Genomic DNA, 13,319 nt, shown 5'->3' with positions numbered 1-13,319 from the left:
AGGAGGAGGAAAGCAAGCAGGGAAAAAGCAAAAACAGAAACAACCCAACTACTTGCCAAGAGATAAAGCACTCAACACAACCAGAACAGGAGGTGACAGGCCTTGGCACTATCACACAGGGACTTTATAGTAACCCTGATTAACATGTTAAAAAGCACCTAGTGCAAAAGGCAGGTAAGGTGCATGAACAGATGGAGAATTTCAGCAGAGATGGAAACTATACAAAAGAGTCAAAGGAAAATGTTTAGAAAAAAACTGCACAATATCAACAACAAAGAATTCCTGAGACAGGCTGAGTAGCAAACTGAACCGTGGCCAAGGAAAGAATCAACAAGAAGATGGATCAGTAGAGATTATCCAAACTGAAACACAGATAGAGAGAAGGAGAAAGAGAGAAAGAGAGAGAGAGAGAGAGAGAGAGAGAGAGAGAGAGAGAATGAGAATACAGAACAGACTATCCAAGAGATTTTTTTTTTTTCCCCCAAATTAACAAATGACCAATGAAGTACAGATCCCACCAGGAAGCCTGAGAATCACAAGAGGTCCAATACCACCTCAAGCCCCTCAAGACTCACAAAGATGCATCGGAGTCCAACTTCTAAAAATCAAAATACAAAGAGAAGATCTTGAAGGCACCCAGAAAGGAGGGACATATACAAGCATCACAACAGACTTCTCGTCTGAGACTATGGAAGCCGGGAGACAGTGGAGAGACATCTTTAAAGCACCAAGAGGGAAAAACGGGTCAACCCAGATTTCTATACCCACAAAATATATCTTTCAAAAATGAAGGTATACTGGGAGCTGGACGGTGGGAGCCAGACCCCTCACTGTCAGAGTGGGGATTTCTGAGAAGCAAGGGGAGAAGCCCAGAATGATCCATGTGGAGATGATTGGAGTTGGAAACAAAGGTTAAAAACTTGTGTTTAGCCAGGCCTGGCTCGGGAGGCTGAGACAGGAGGATCGCCAGTTCAAAGCCAGCCTCAGCAACTTAGTGAGGCCCTGAGCAACTCAGTGAGACCCTTCTCCAAATAAAATATAAAATGGGGCTGGGGCTGGGGCTCAGTGGCCCAGTGGCCCAGTGCCCGTGAGTTCAATCCCTGGTACCCACCCTCCAAAAAAGGACTCATATTTGATTTAATATAGATAAAATTGGTCATGTGTGGAAATAGCTAGAGATGTTTGCCTGCATATTCGTGGGTAAGTACATACACATATTCTTCTTTGTCTTGTCAGCCAAGAGGGCCTGAAAGAAGTTAAGACCCCCATGAGCAATGAGTGTACCTAGTGACCAAATCTTGGTTTTTAACACCATTATCCAATGAGAGGAATGGCCGGTGGGGATTCTTGGAGAAATGGCTGATTCTAAGCCTGGGACAGGAAATGTATGGGATGAACCAGTCTGGACTGTCTTCTAGTGCCAGAAACTAGTGCTCAAAATAAACAAGCAAACAACAAAAACACCCAAACCCATATTGATGGGGACATTTGAAAGGGGCACAGAAACCAACTGAAGGAGCTCCGGACAGTCACAGCTGGAACAATTACAGAAATAAAGGCAAGCAGAGGAGATTATTATCTAAAATACAAAATGACTATCCAGGAGTTCGTACTGATGCAAGTGATGTGTCTACAACTGTGTACGATTTGACTTTGTGTGAGTGATAATTTGATTTTATAATGATTCACGTAATGGGGAAACGTATGGGCTGGGGATGTGGCTCAGTCGGTAGAATGCTTGCCTTGCAGTACCAGGCTCCAGGTTCAATCCCAGCACCACATTAAAAAAAAGAAAAAAAAATAGAAATTGACTTATGAAGGAGGGGACACACAGTCAACCAGGGAGAAGAGACAACTATCCCCGCACAGAATTCCAGATTACCGAGACGGAGCGAAACTCTCCAGGAATCAAGTTTGAGCTGGGCCTGGCGACCTTCTCCCAAAGAGGGTGGGACACGCGGTCAGAGCTGTGTCGGGGGGTGACTCCGGTGGAGGAACCTGACACACGTCACCCGGGGCCAGGCAACCCACGTGGTCAGTCACGGTCATAAATCACGTTCTTGGAACGTACCCCTCAGCTGCTGTGACTGGGACCCTATCCCTGTGACCACCTCCCCAAATAACCACAAACCCAGTCCCTGAGAAAAACCCCAGGCAGATGCCAACAGAGGGCACCCTACAATACTCTGGGCAGGCTTCCTCAAGACCCTCGAGGTCACCGCAGACGGGGAACGTCTGAGACCGTCACGACGGCTCGGCTATGAATGCTGCCTTCTTGAGTTCTGTTTGGTTCTGGTTTTGGTCCCAGGGACTGAGCCCAGGGACCTGAACCCCCGAGCCACACCCCCAGCCCGTCCGAGATTTTATTCTGAGCCAGGGCCTCACTGAGGTCACATCGTCGGGGCCAGAACTCAAGGCCCCCTGCAGGGTTCCACGAGATGGACAAGGGTCTCGCCAGTCAGACGGGGCGGGGGGAGGGGCCGGGGACGTGTCCCCGGGAGGGTGTCGGGACTCACCCCCTGCTCCATGCTGTCATTGGCTCGGTCTGTGACTTTGGAGATGAGGGTCAGCGCTCCTGGGGAGGAAAGCAGAGTTGGCAGCCGGCCGCTGGGGGAGGGCTAGCCCGCTGTCACTGTCCTTGCTCTTCCTGTCCCCTGGCCTTCTCTGTCCCTCCCCTACTGGCTCCTGATCCCTACTCGTTCTCCGCAGGCAGGGTGGCACCAACCCGGCTCTGCCGCTATTGCCTGTGGTGGCCTTGACGGTGACCTGACCACGCTGGCCTCAGTTTCCCTAGATGTGAACGGGAATGTTACAGTGGGGACCGCCCAGGGCAGGTCACACGCAGGGGTCGCTGCCTAGAATTGGAAGAAAATGGGGAGACCGGGGACTGGGGTGAGCTTTTTTTGTTTTTTGGTACCTGGGATTGATCCCAGGGGTGCTTAACCCCTGAGCCACACCCCCAGTTCTTTTTCTATTTGATTTAGAGACAGGGTCTCGCCAAGTTGCTTAGGGCCTTGCTAAGTTGCTGAGGCTGGCCTCCAACTTGTGATCCTTCTGCCTCAGCCTCCTGAGTCGCCGGGATTTCAGGCATGAGCCACCGCGCAGGTTGGGTGAGCCTTTTAGAGCTGGCACCAGCTCTTCGGTCACTGAGTTCCGGCTGCTCTTTCCTCTTCCTCTGACTGGACATCGGGCCACCCTCAGGAGTCCCCATGGCTGAGGAAGGGGTGGGGCCCACGGGTGGGGGCGAGCGTGCAGGTGGCCGGGACTTACCCTGTGTGTCATCGTATTCGGCCGAGTCCGGGCAGAGGTTGTTTAAGTAGTCTGGTGGCAGAAGCAGAGCCAGGAGTCAGCCAGGCCTGGCGGGGGGACCGCCCCTCCATCCCAGAGGCAGGGGAAGAGCTCGAGAAGAATGGGGGGCCCAGCCTTCACCCCGTCAGCCCTCAGCATCGCTGCCGGTGGCTTGTCCCTCCCCGCTCACTCAAACAACATCCACAGAGAGCCTGCCGCTGCCTGGCCCGTGCCACACCCCGGGGTAGGGACGCCCCAAGGTGAAGTCCTGCCTTCAAGCCCCAGACAGAGGTGACGTGGGACACAGCAGGCCCTTTAGTTTATACTGCAAGGCTCTCTGTGCCATGGCCCCTCCCTGGCCCCTTCGACCTCACTGGTTCCATTTTGGCCACCGTGGCCTTCCTGCTACTTCCTGAACGCCCCAGGTTTGTTCCTGCCCCAGGGCCTTTGCACCGGCCACTCCCTGTACCTAACGCCCTTTTCCTCCAGATGTTCATAATATGGTTGTCCTCACTTTGCTGAAATCCCTGTTCAATGCCACCTTCTCTGACCACCGTGTCTGACCCAGCAGCCTAGGTCCCTCTGCCCCTTAACCTGCTTCCTCCAGGGTGCCTAGCCATGATGCCATGCCGCGCTTGCTCAGTGTGAGTCCGCGGCTGGCAGGGTCGGCCTAAAGCGCCCAGCTGCAGCCCAGGCAGCAGGAGCTCAGGAACACGCGGGGAGTTGGCTGAACGGAGTCTTTGCGCCCTGCTCCTCCTGAGTTTCTCTTATAGACCTGGGGCGTCTGCCTCTCCCCAACCAGGGCCGGGGTCTTTGTCCACGTGGGAGGCGGTGGTGTGAAGGCGCAGGGCCCAGGACAGAGGTGCGGACTCCCCGCTGGCGGAGTGGGGAAAGGGGCCCTCCTGGGGGAGCTGGTGGGAAAGGGGGCGGGGCCTGGTAGGGACAGCGCTGTCAGGGGGATGGCAGAGGACGCACCGGTGGGAGGGAAGTGGGAGAGCGGGTCACCCGGGGAAGGACTCTGGGAAGCGGGAGGCGGTCAGTGGTCAAGTCCGCTGACCTGGCCCTGGGGAGGGTGTCCTGGGGTGTTTGGGGAGGGGAAGGAGGTATCTGGGGTCTTTATCTGGGGAAGGAGGTGTCTTGGGTCTTGTCTTGGGAGGGAGGTGACCTGGGGTCTTTTCTAGGGAGGGGAGGTGACCTGGGGTCTTTGGGGAGGGGAAGCAGGTGTCCTGGGGTCTTTGGGGAGGGGAAAGAGGTGTCCTGGGGTCTTTTCTAGGGAGGGGAGGTGACCTGGGGTCTTTGTCTGGGGAGGGAGGTGTCCCGGGGTCTTTGGGGAGGGGAAGCAGGTGTCCCGGGGTCTTTGGGGAGGGGAAGCAGGCGTCCTGGGGTCTTTTCTAGGGAGGGGAGGTGACCTGGGGTCTCTGGGGAGGGGAAGGAGGTGTCCCCGGGCGCCAAGGTCTGCAAGGTGGCAGGAGAATCTCTACGGCTGGGCGCCACCCATGAACTGAGCCACGCTGGAGCCCCAGGCGGAAATCCCGGGGTGTGAGCCCCCCAGCTTCCAGCTGGCACCCCGACCTGCCACTCAAGTTTAAGCACCACCTCCCGGAGCTGGGTGGAGCCTGCCACACGCCAATCAACCTGTTGGCTGCAGCCCGCTTCCCCACCCCACCCCTGGAACCAGCACCCGCTGAAGCCTCATCCTGCCTGTGACCTTCAAGGAAGGACGGGCCTTTCCCTCCGCGCTCGGCCTTTCACGTCTAGCCTTCGGCTCTGCCTTCCTCTCTTGAGTCTTTCCGACCTTTATTTTCCCAGCGGCTCAGGCCTGCTGTCGGGGTGCTGGCCGCTCGGTCCCCCTACGGCTCGCCTGGGAGGAAAGCCGGCCACGCGCCCGCGACCCTGCCCTGGCCACCCCTGCAGCTGCTCGGCCCACCCCAGCTGCCGGGGCCCACCTGTGAGCAGCACTTGGTACTGGAAGAGCCGCTGGACCACCCGCAGCAGCCGATGCTTCACGCTCTGCCCGCCTCCTTGCCGGCTCTGCTGCTCTCAGAAAGGAGAGTCCGTGAGGGACCCCTGCCCGGGCATCCCGCAGCCGCCGCCCCTTCCGCCTCCCCGGGGCTCAGCTGAGGTGCTCCCAGGCCTCGGAACCAGCTGTCCTCCTCCAGGAAGCCCTCCTGGGTGAGCCCCACCCCGCTGTCACTGCCGGCTCCTTCAGGCCACAGTCAGTACCACTGGGCTCTGCTCCTCACCTCAGTAATGGAGACAGGCTCCCCGTTTCCTGCCTAGGAACTGGATACCCCAGTTCACGGCCACTGCTGCTAACGTCCTTGGACACCACAATGGGGCCTTGCTAAATTACTGAGGCTGGCCTCGACCTTGCAATCCTCCTGCCCCGGCCTCCCAACTGTCCCATTAATTTCCATTAAGCCCTTCCCTGCCCACCGCCAGCCCTGCATCTTTACAGCAGGGTCTCCAAGGACCAAGGGACCCACCTCAAATTCACGAACGGCGGTGGCCAGCCGGGGAGAGAGGAGGCAGTTCTCAGCCAGCAGACCCAGGTACCTGTCGAACTGCAGGATGTGCGCAGCGTGGTGATCAAACTCCTGCTCCCTGGCCAGGAAGACATCGGCCACCTTCTGCTGGCCTTCCCTGCAGCCAGGGAGGGGGACAGGACAGTGAGAACTCAGCCTGTGAGCAGCAGGGTGTCAGGAGGGGATGTTAGGTCCCATCCCTTGCTTGACCCTTCGCAGGTGTTTTACTTTGGACAAATGACTGAACACCTCTGTTCCCCGCCCATCAAGGGGAGACACTTTCCCACGGTGGTGTTCACTCTTTCTTTTTCTTTCTTTTGTACCAGGGATTGAACTCAGGGGGGCTCTACCACTGAGCCACATCCCCAGCCCTTTTTATTTTCTATTTAGAGACAGGGTCTCGCTAAATTGTTTAGAGCCTCACTAAGTTGCTGAGGCTAGCCTCCAACTTGCGATCCTCCTGCCTCGGCCTCCCGAGCTGCTGGGATGATGGACATGTGCCACCACGCCCAGCTCCATGGAGACCTTCTTCATCTCCACCCCACCCCTACAATGAGGTGGGGTGCAGGAGCCCCCCGGTCTGCTCACCAGTTGGACAGCCTGTCCTCCAGCTCTTCCAGGATGCCTTGGTGGAGATCATGGATGGCTGGGAGCTCACTCAGACCCTGCCTCAGCTCCTCCCTGGCCAGCGTGTCTCTGCCCCCTTGGTCCAGGTCATCCAAGGCCCTCATGACAGCTCCGTGGAAATCCTGAAACCCCAGAGGGCTGTTACCCACAGTTCCACAGGACTGGCAGGTCCCCGTCGCATTGGAGAGCTGGCTACACAGAGACGGTCACAGACGCTCCACCTTGGCTGGGCCCAGGTTCTTACCTGTGCAGTGGGATGGCCAGCACACAGCTGGCGATCCTGGGCTGCCTTAGCAGAAGCCCACAGAGCGCCCCCGGGATTCCCGGCCGGCGCAGGGCTTAACGCCTGTTCCCTCCTCCTTCCCCGTGGGACCTGGGGAGGCTCTGAGGTGGGTGAGCCTGGGTGATTCTGTCTCGAAACAAGATTAAGCTCTTGCTTTCTGACCACCCAGGTCAGAGGAGGTTCATGTGCCGCCGCTGTTTCAAAATAAAAAAAGTTTAAGGAGATCCCAGACTCACACCCGGCGGTGAATTACAAACTCACCAAAACTGGAAAAAAAAAAATAACAATAACCAGTGGCTATGGATCGTGTCAGTAAAACAAGAAGGGACGCAGGGTTGTTTTTCTGCACCCTGATGCAATTGTGTAAAACCTGAACAGAGGAAAATGAAAAACAAAAACGAAAAACAGAGTGAAATACAGAAGAGCTGAGTCAGGGTCATGGAATTAGGGACCCCCTCTCCCCTCTTCTTGTCTCTATTTTTTCAAATTTCTCAATCACGATCTATTCTTTTTTTGTGCAGGGTACCAGGGATTGAACTCTGGGCCACCCGGCCACTGAGCCACATCCCCAGCCCTGTTTTGTATCTTATTTAGAGACAGGGTCTCACTGAGTTGCTTTGGGTCTCGCTTTTGCTGAGGCTGCCTTTGAACTCACGATCCTCCTGCCTCAGCCTCCCGAGCTGCTGCGATTTCAGGCTGATCATGATTTATTTCTAATATTCAATCTAATAAATGCTAACATTACAAAGCCTGCAAGAATTCTTTCTCGCTGGAAAAATGTGTTCTCTCCCAACACACCCACTCTCGCCATGAGGCCCGAACTTTGGTTTTCAAATACATGGCGGATCCCGAAATAAGGAGCAAAGTGCTCATGGGGAAACTTCGGAGGTCAGAGGTCATGTGGTCCAGGCCCAACCGGGAAAGTCAAGTCACCATGGCAACACTCAGGAAGGAAGTTCTCTATGGGACAGTCCGTTCCACGGCCCTGCCTGGATTTCTCCCCTCCCAGAGAGGGAAGGCAGGAGAGGAGAGGGTAGGAAAAGGGGGCAGAGGGACGGGTGGGGACAGAGAGAGAGAAAGATAAGATGGTGACCAAGTGGGAGGGGCAGAGAGGGAGGAGGCAGGAGGAAAGATGGAGAGCAGGTCAGGGTTGAGGTCTGGGTAGGTGGAGGCGACAACAGAGGGGACTTTAGGAAGGTCCCTGCTTCCAGAACACCTCCTCCCGTCCTGCAGTGACCTGCTCTGCATGGACCACAGAGAGGGCCAGGGGAGGGCGGCCCACCCTGACTGGGCTGGTCCTGCACAGTGGAGGAGTCCCATCAGGGAGGCCAGACGCTCTGTGGGGCTGAGGCTTGAACTCACCAGGGGATTCTCTGGGCTGAGGCTGGCGTGTCCCTAGGTGGAGGCCACCTGCCCGAGCTACCCGGGAAACCTGGTCTCCCTGTGCGTGCGTCTCGGAGGGTGGGAAGGGGAGAGCCAAGCACACAGGGTCAGCCAGAGGGAGGTGACTTCAAAACCTCAGTTCTGCCCACAGCTGGTTCTGGGGTGCCGGGTCACGGGGAAGGACGCCCAGCATCTTCCCTGCGAGTCTTCAGGTTTAGGATGCAGGCTCCAGTCCTGTGGGGTCTTCTCGGCCGCAGCACGCACAGACGTGAAAGAGGAAAATGCCCCTGTGTCCCAAAGAGGGCGTGAACCCCTCTCTCCCGGGCAGCTGGCTGAGGACACCCTCCCATCTGCACCGGGTCGGGCCGCGCCCAGCCGAAACGCGGAGCCCTGGAGTGAGGGTGGGCAGGCCTTCGCCTCTGAGCCACCGTCTCCTCATCATCTCAGGGCCCACTGAGGGTAACGGACAGCACGAGGCTGCTGCGGAGCTCGTCTGATGACTGAAACTGCTTGGTAAACCGTCAAGTGGGGTCCCGGGCTGCAGAGATGGCTCAGCTGGTAGGGTGCTCGCCTCGCAAGCACAAGGCCCTGGGTTCAATCCCCAGCACTCACAAAAAAAAAAAAAAAAAAGTGGGGTTCCCACTTCTCTGCGGTTTGGGTGACCCCCGTGGCCCCCTGAGCTCTGGAAAATATTAAAAAGAAAACTCTAGGCAGAAACCATTCACAAGTTTGAAATCGGATGCTGTTCTGAAATACAAAGTATAAAAAAAGTCAGCTCCACCTGGCTCGGGACGCGACTCATTCTTCGTTCAGCGGATCCACCCCGTATACGCTACCCGCCTCTTAGTTACTCATCAGCCGTTCCTGTCATCAGACCGACCGACTGCCACAGTATCGCAGGGTTTCTGTTCTAGGGAACCTTATTTACTTAACCACGAGCCCAAAGGCCAAGGGGATGGGTGTGGGACATTTGCCTGGGCCAAACCGAGGCTGCAAAGGGCTTCCTCTCAGTGAAAAGGTGAATGTTCTTGACGTTTGCCAAGTGACACCCCATCATTCACCTCTAGTCACCTCCTCACATCTTCACAAGACAGGTGCGGGCACTACCAGAGCCTCCAGGAGGACCACGGTCACCTGACTGTGACCCCAGGGTGCTGCTGGCCATTTCCTATCTTATCATCCGCTGTTGCTGTTCCTCTTTCCTCCTCCTCATTCTCGCGCTAGACTGTCCCATGGGACCATGTCTCCACTTTGGGGACCCCTATGGAGGTCCTGCAGTGTGTCCCCTGGGGAGATGGGCTGCGGGGACGGCTGTAGTTGTGGTTCCACTTTAGACGGGCCACCTTCGGGCAGGGGCCACCTGCTTGGCTTCCTGCTGTGTTTCTGAAGCCCAGCGCAGCATGTGCTGCCCAGCGGGCTTGATAACGCCGGTCGGCAGGGGAATCACGCAGCCTTCGTTTAACAGGAAAGGAGCATGAGCCGTGGACAAGCCAAGGCCAGAATCTGGTCACCTTGGTGCCCAGACGGAGGGCACCACTGGAGGGGGACAGGGAGGGGGGAGGGCGACCGGGAAGGACAGGCAAAGACGAGGCAGGCAGCTGCACGGGTATCACGCTCCGGGGAGCTTAAAGATTAATTGCTCCGCGCGCCGGGTTCCTGTCCGTAATTAACTCTCCCTGAATCAGCTCAGTCCCGATGGGCACGATGGCCGCCACCAAGATGACTCATTCCCAGAGGGAGGCTAGTCGGAACTGCCACTCACATCTAGGCTGCGTTTGCCCCCAGAATTGAGGACTCAACCCAGGGGTGCTGAACCCCTGGGCCACCTCCCCAGCCCTTTTATTTTGAGACAGGGCCTTGCTAAGTTGCTTAGGGCCTCGTCAAGCAGCTGAGGCTGGCCTCCCAACGTGCGCTCCTCCCGCCTCGGTCTCCAAGGTTGCTGGGATTAGATATAAGTGTGTATGTGTATAAATGTGCCCGGCCAAACTACCCATATCACTGCTGAGAGGCCCCTGGACTCTGCCATTCTGTGTTAAAGTGCACACTGACACCAGCCATGACCTACCTATGTCACTTAGGAGTGTCCTGGGGATGTGACCTCACTTGCCTGGACAATCACTGGAAGGTACTTTGGAACCTTGAAATAACCCTCTGCGGGGCAGGCAAAGCATTCTTAAACTGTCAAGTGAGACAGAAATCACAAATCAGGCTTCACGCTCAAAGACAAATCTGGGTACGTGGGCACAGTGGCACACGCTGGTCATCCCAGCGGCTCAGGAGGCTGAGGCAGGAGGATCGCAAGTTCAAAGCTGGCCTCAGCAACGGGGAGGCCCTCAGCAATTCAGCGAGACCCTGCCTCTAAACAAAATACAAACAGGGCTGGGGATGGGGCTCAGGGGTGAAGCACCCCTGGGTTCAATCCCCGGTACCAAAACATCTGAGTGAGATAAAACAGATGGAAATGTTTAAGAACAGGTTTAATAAAAGAAGCACCAAAACCCTGTATTCCCAAACCACAAAACATTGTCGAAACAAAGTAACGAAGACCAAGATGAAAGAAAAGCCCTCGGTGCCCAGGACTTAACCGGGGTTAAGAGGTCACTCTGCCCCGAGTTCACCTGCAGCTTTAGTCTCCACCTCTATCAAAATCCCAGTTGTCTTTTTTGCAGCAAAGGACAAGCTAGTCCTAAAACACGTATCCGGGAAATCAAGGGACCCAGGATGGCTAAACAATCTTGACAAAAGAACAAACTTGGAAGATGTCTCCTCCCCCTCCCCCACCCCTCCCCTCCCCCACCCCTCCCCCTCCCCCATCCCTCCCCCTCCCTCTCCTTCTCCTTCTCACCAGAGACTTAACCCAGGGGTGCTAACCACTGAGCCACATCCCCAGCCCTTTTTAAAATATTTTATTTAGAGACAGGGTCTTGCTGAGTTGCTCGGGGCCTCGCTGTTGCTGAGGCTGGTCTTGAACTCTCCATCCTCCTGCCTCAGCCTCCCGAGCCACTGGGATGACAGGCAAGCGTCACCACAATTCCCGCTTCTTGATTCAAAGCTTCCCGCGAGGCTGCGGAACGGAGGCTGCTAGTGCAGGCATAAGGACAGACACGCAAATCAATGGCCTGGAACTGGGAATCCATAAAGATACCTTCTGGGCCGTGACTTTTAACGAGGCTGCCAAGAAGATTTACCGGGAATAATCTTTTCAACAAATGGCGCTGGGCCACTGGACTCCACAGGCCAAAGAATGAAGCTCGGCTCCTTCCTTTATGCCATGTACAAATTAACTCAAAACGGGTTCAAGACTTAAATAGAAAACGATCAAACTCTTAAAGAAAATACAGCAGGAAACCTTTGTGATCCAGGGCTAGGCAGAGCTTCCTTAGATTTGATGCCAAAGGCACACGCCACAAAATAAACCATATATATGTTGAATTTCATCAAAATTTAAAACTCTGGTATTGCCAAGGATGCTGTCAGGGCAGCAGGTAGCTCAGTGTAGACCCCAGTGCAAAACCCTGGGTTCCCTCCGCAGTATCGCAAGAGGGACCTGAACAACAACAAAGAAGGACACACTCCAGAGAATTAAGACAGGAGTGTCCTTCGGAACAGGAGGAAATATTTGCAAAGCGCATAGCTGATTGCGACTTCGTTTGCAGCATAACCAAGGACCGACAACCCACTTAGAAATATGGGCAAAAGATCTGAAAAGACCTTTCTCCAAAGTGGGTAAACAAATGACCAAGAAGCACGTGGGAACATTCATCAATCCTCGGGGGGAAATGCAAAATTGGGACCACATCTAGGGGACGCCGGAGGCTGAGGCAGGAGGATCCCAAGCTGGAGGCCAGCCTTGGCAACTTAACAAGGCTCTCAGCAGCTCAGCGAAAAACGTGCCTCAAAATAAAAAATAAAAAGGGGCTGGGGATGTGGCTCAGGGGTTGAGAGGCCCCCAAGTTCACTTCCTGGTACCAAAAAAAAAAAAGAGAGAGAGAGAGAGAAAGAAAAAGACATAGGGTCTCACTATATCACCCAGACTTGAATGCAGTGGCCAATCCCAGGTGCAATCCCAGTACTGAAACAATGGGGACACCGATGGGCACTGAACTCCTGGCCAAGTGCCCCTCTTGCCTCAGCCTCCTGAGTGGCAGGGGCTCTAAGCACACGTCTCTGTGCCCGGCTGTAGTAACTTTGCAAAGCAGTCTGGCACTTCGTCAAGAGTTGGAGGAGTCACCAGGTGACCATCAGCTATCATCCTAGCTACATACCAAAGAGAAAAGGGAACACGGTCACATAAAAATCTGGATATGAAAGCTCTCGTGGCCGCATTTCCATCACACTCAAAAAGTGAGATGAACCGAAATATCCATCTAGGGATAAATGAATGAGCAAACTGAGGTACGTCTACCCCGTGGGCTATTCCTCAGCCTCAAAAGGCGTGATGTGCTGACACACGTCACGAAACAGACCAACCCTGGAAACGCTAACGCAGGTGAAAGAAGCCAGCCACAGATGACCGCAGACTGTACAATTCTATTTCTATGAAATGTCTGGAACGGGCAAATGTATAGAGACGGAAACTGGATTGGTAGCTGCCTCGGGCTGAGTGTTGGTGGGAGGGGATGGGGAGCCCCAGAGGGGAGCTAGGAGTATATTTTGGGGGAGATGGGAATGTTCTAAAATTGATCGTGGTGACGACCACGCAACTCTGTGAATATACTAAAATTCATTTTATTTTACACTGTAAATAGCTGAATTGTGTATCGCAATAAAGCTGTGTGTGTGTGAGTGTGTGTGTGTTTAAATGAATAGGGAAGCCACAGATTTGCAAAACCCACATTTGAAAATAGCCTGGCAAGCATTCCAGACATCGAAGAGAAAAAGTAAAAAAAAAAAAAAAAAAGTAAAATCGCTTTTCCAAAGAGGATTTCTGAATGGTTAATAAGCGGAGAGAAAGAAGGTACTTAATTTTATTAACCGGCGGGGGCATGCAAATTAAAACCACAAAGGGAAAGTTCCACACGACCACCAGTGAGGGACAGTGAGGGTGCGGGTAAGTGTTCCTGGACTCGGGCAGCAGGGGCATTCACTGCTTCAACCTCTTGGTAAGCTTTTGGTTTTTGTTTACACAGTTTCTAATAAAGCTCAACCCGTGCTTCCTCCCTCTGTGACGGCAGATTCCACTCCTGGGTAAACACCAGGGACACGTGATCGCG

At 54.7% G+C, this 13,319-nt stretch overlaps 1 protein-coding gene across 2 annotated transcripts in view; it reads right to left on the bottom strand.

The window, feature by feature from the left end:
- Nucleotides 1–13,319, bottom strand: part of Fgd5 (FYVE, RhoGEF and PH domain containing 5) — a 105,579-nt gene that overhangs the window by 23,313 nt on the left and 68,947 nt on the right. The window contains exons 6-10 of one of the 2 annotated variants that reach the window (XM_047534875.1): nt 6,402–6,562; nt 5,775–5,931; nt 5,235–5,322; nt 3,271–3,321; nt 2,517–2,575 (exon numbers count right to left, since the gene is read on the bottom strand). In XM_047534875.1, the coding sequence (XP_047390831.1) occupies nt 2,517–2,575; nt 3,271–3,321; nt 5,235–5,322; nt 5,775–5,931; nt 6,402–6,562 (516 nt within the window). The remainder of the gene's footprint in view (nt 1–2,516; nt 2,576–3,270; nt 3,322–5,234; nt 5,323–5,774; nt 5,932–6,401; nt 6,563–13,319) is intronic. The other variant, XM_047534876.1, reaches the window with a different exon arrangement.

Source organism: Sciurus carolinensis, chromosome 19 (assembly GCF_902686445.1).
Source record: "Sciurus carolinensis chromosome 19, mSciCar1.2, whole genome shotgun sequence".
NCBI classification, from domain to species: domain Eukaryota; kingdom Metazoa; phylum Chordata; class Mammalia; order Rodentia; family Sciuridae; genus Sciurus; species Sciurus carolinensis.
This window is presented reverse-complemented; position numbering and strand designations above follow the sequence as displayed.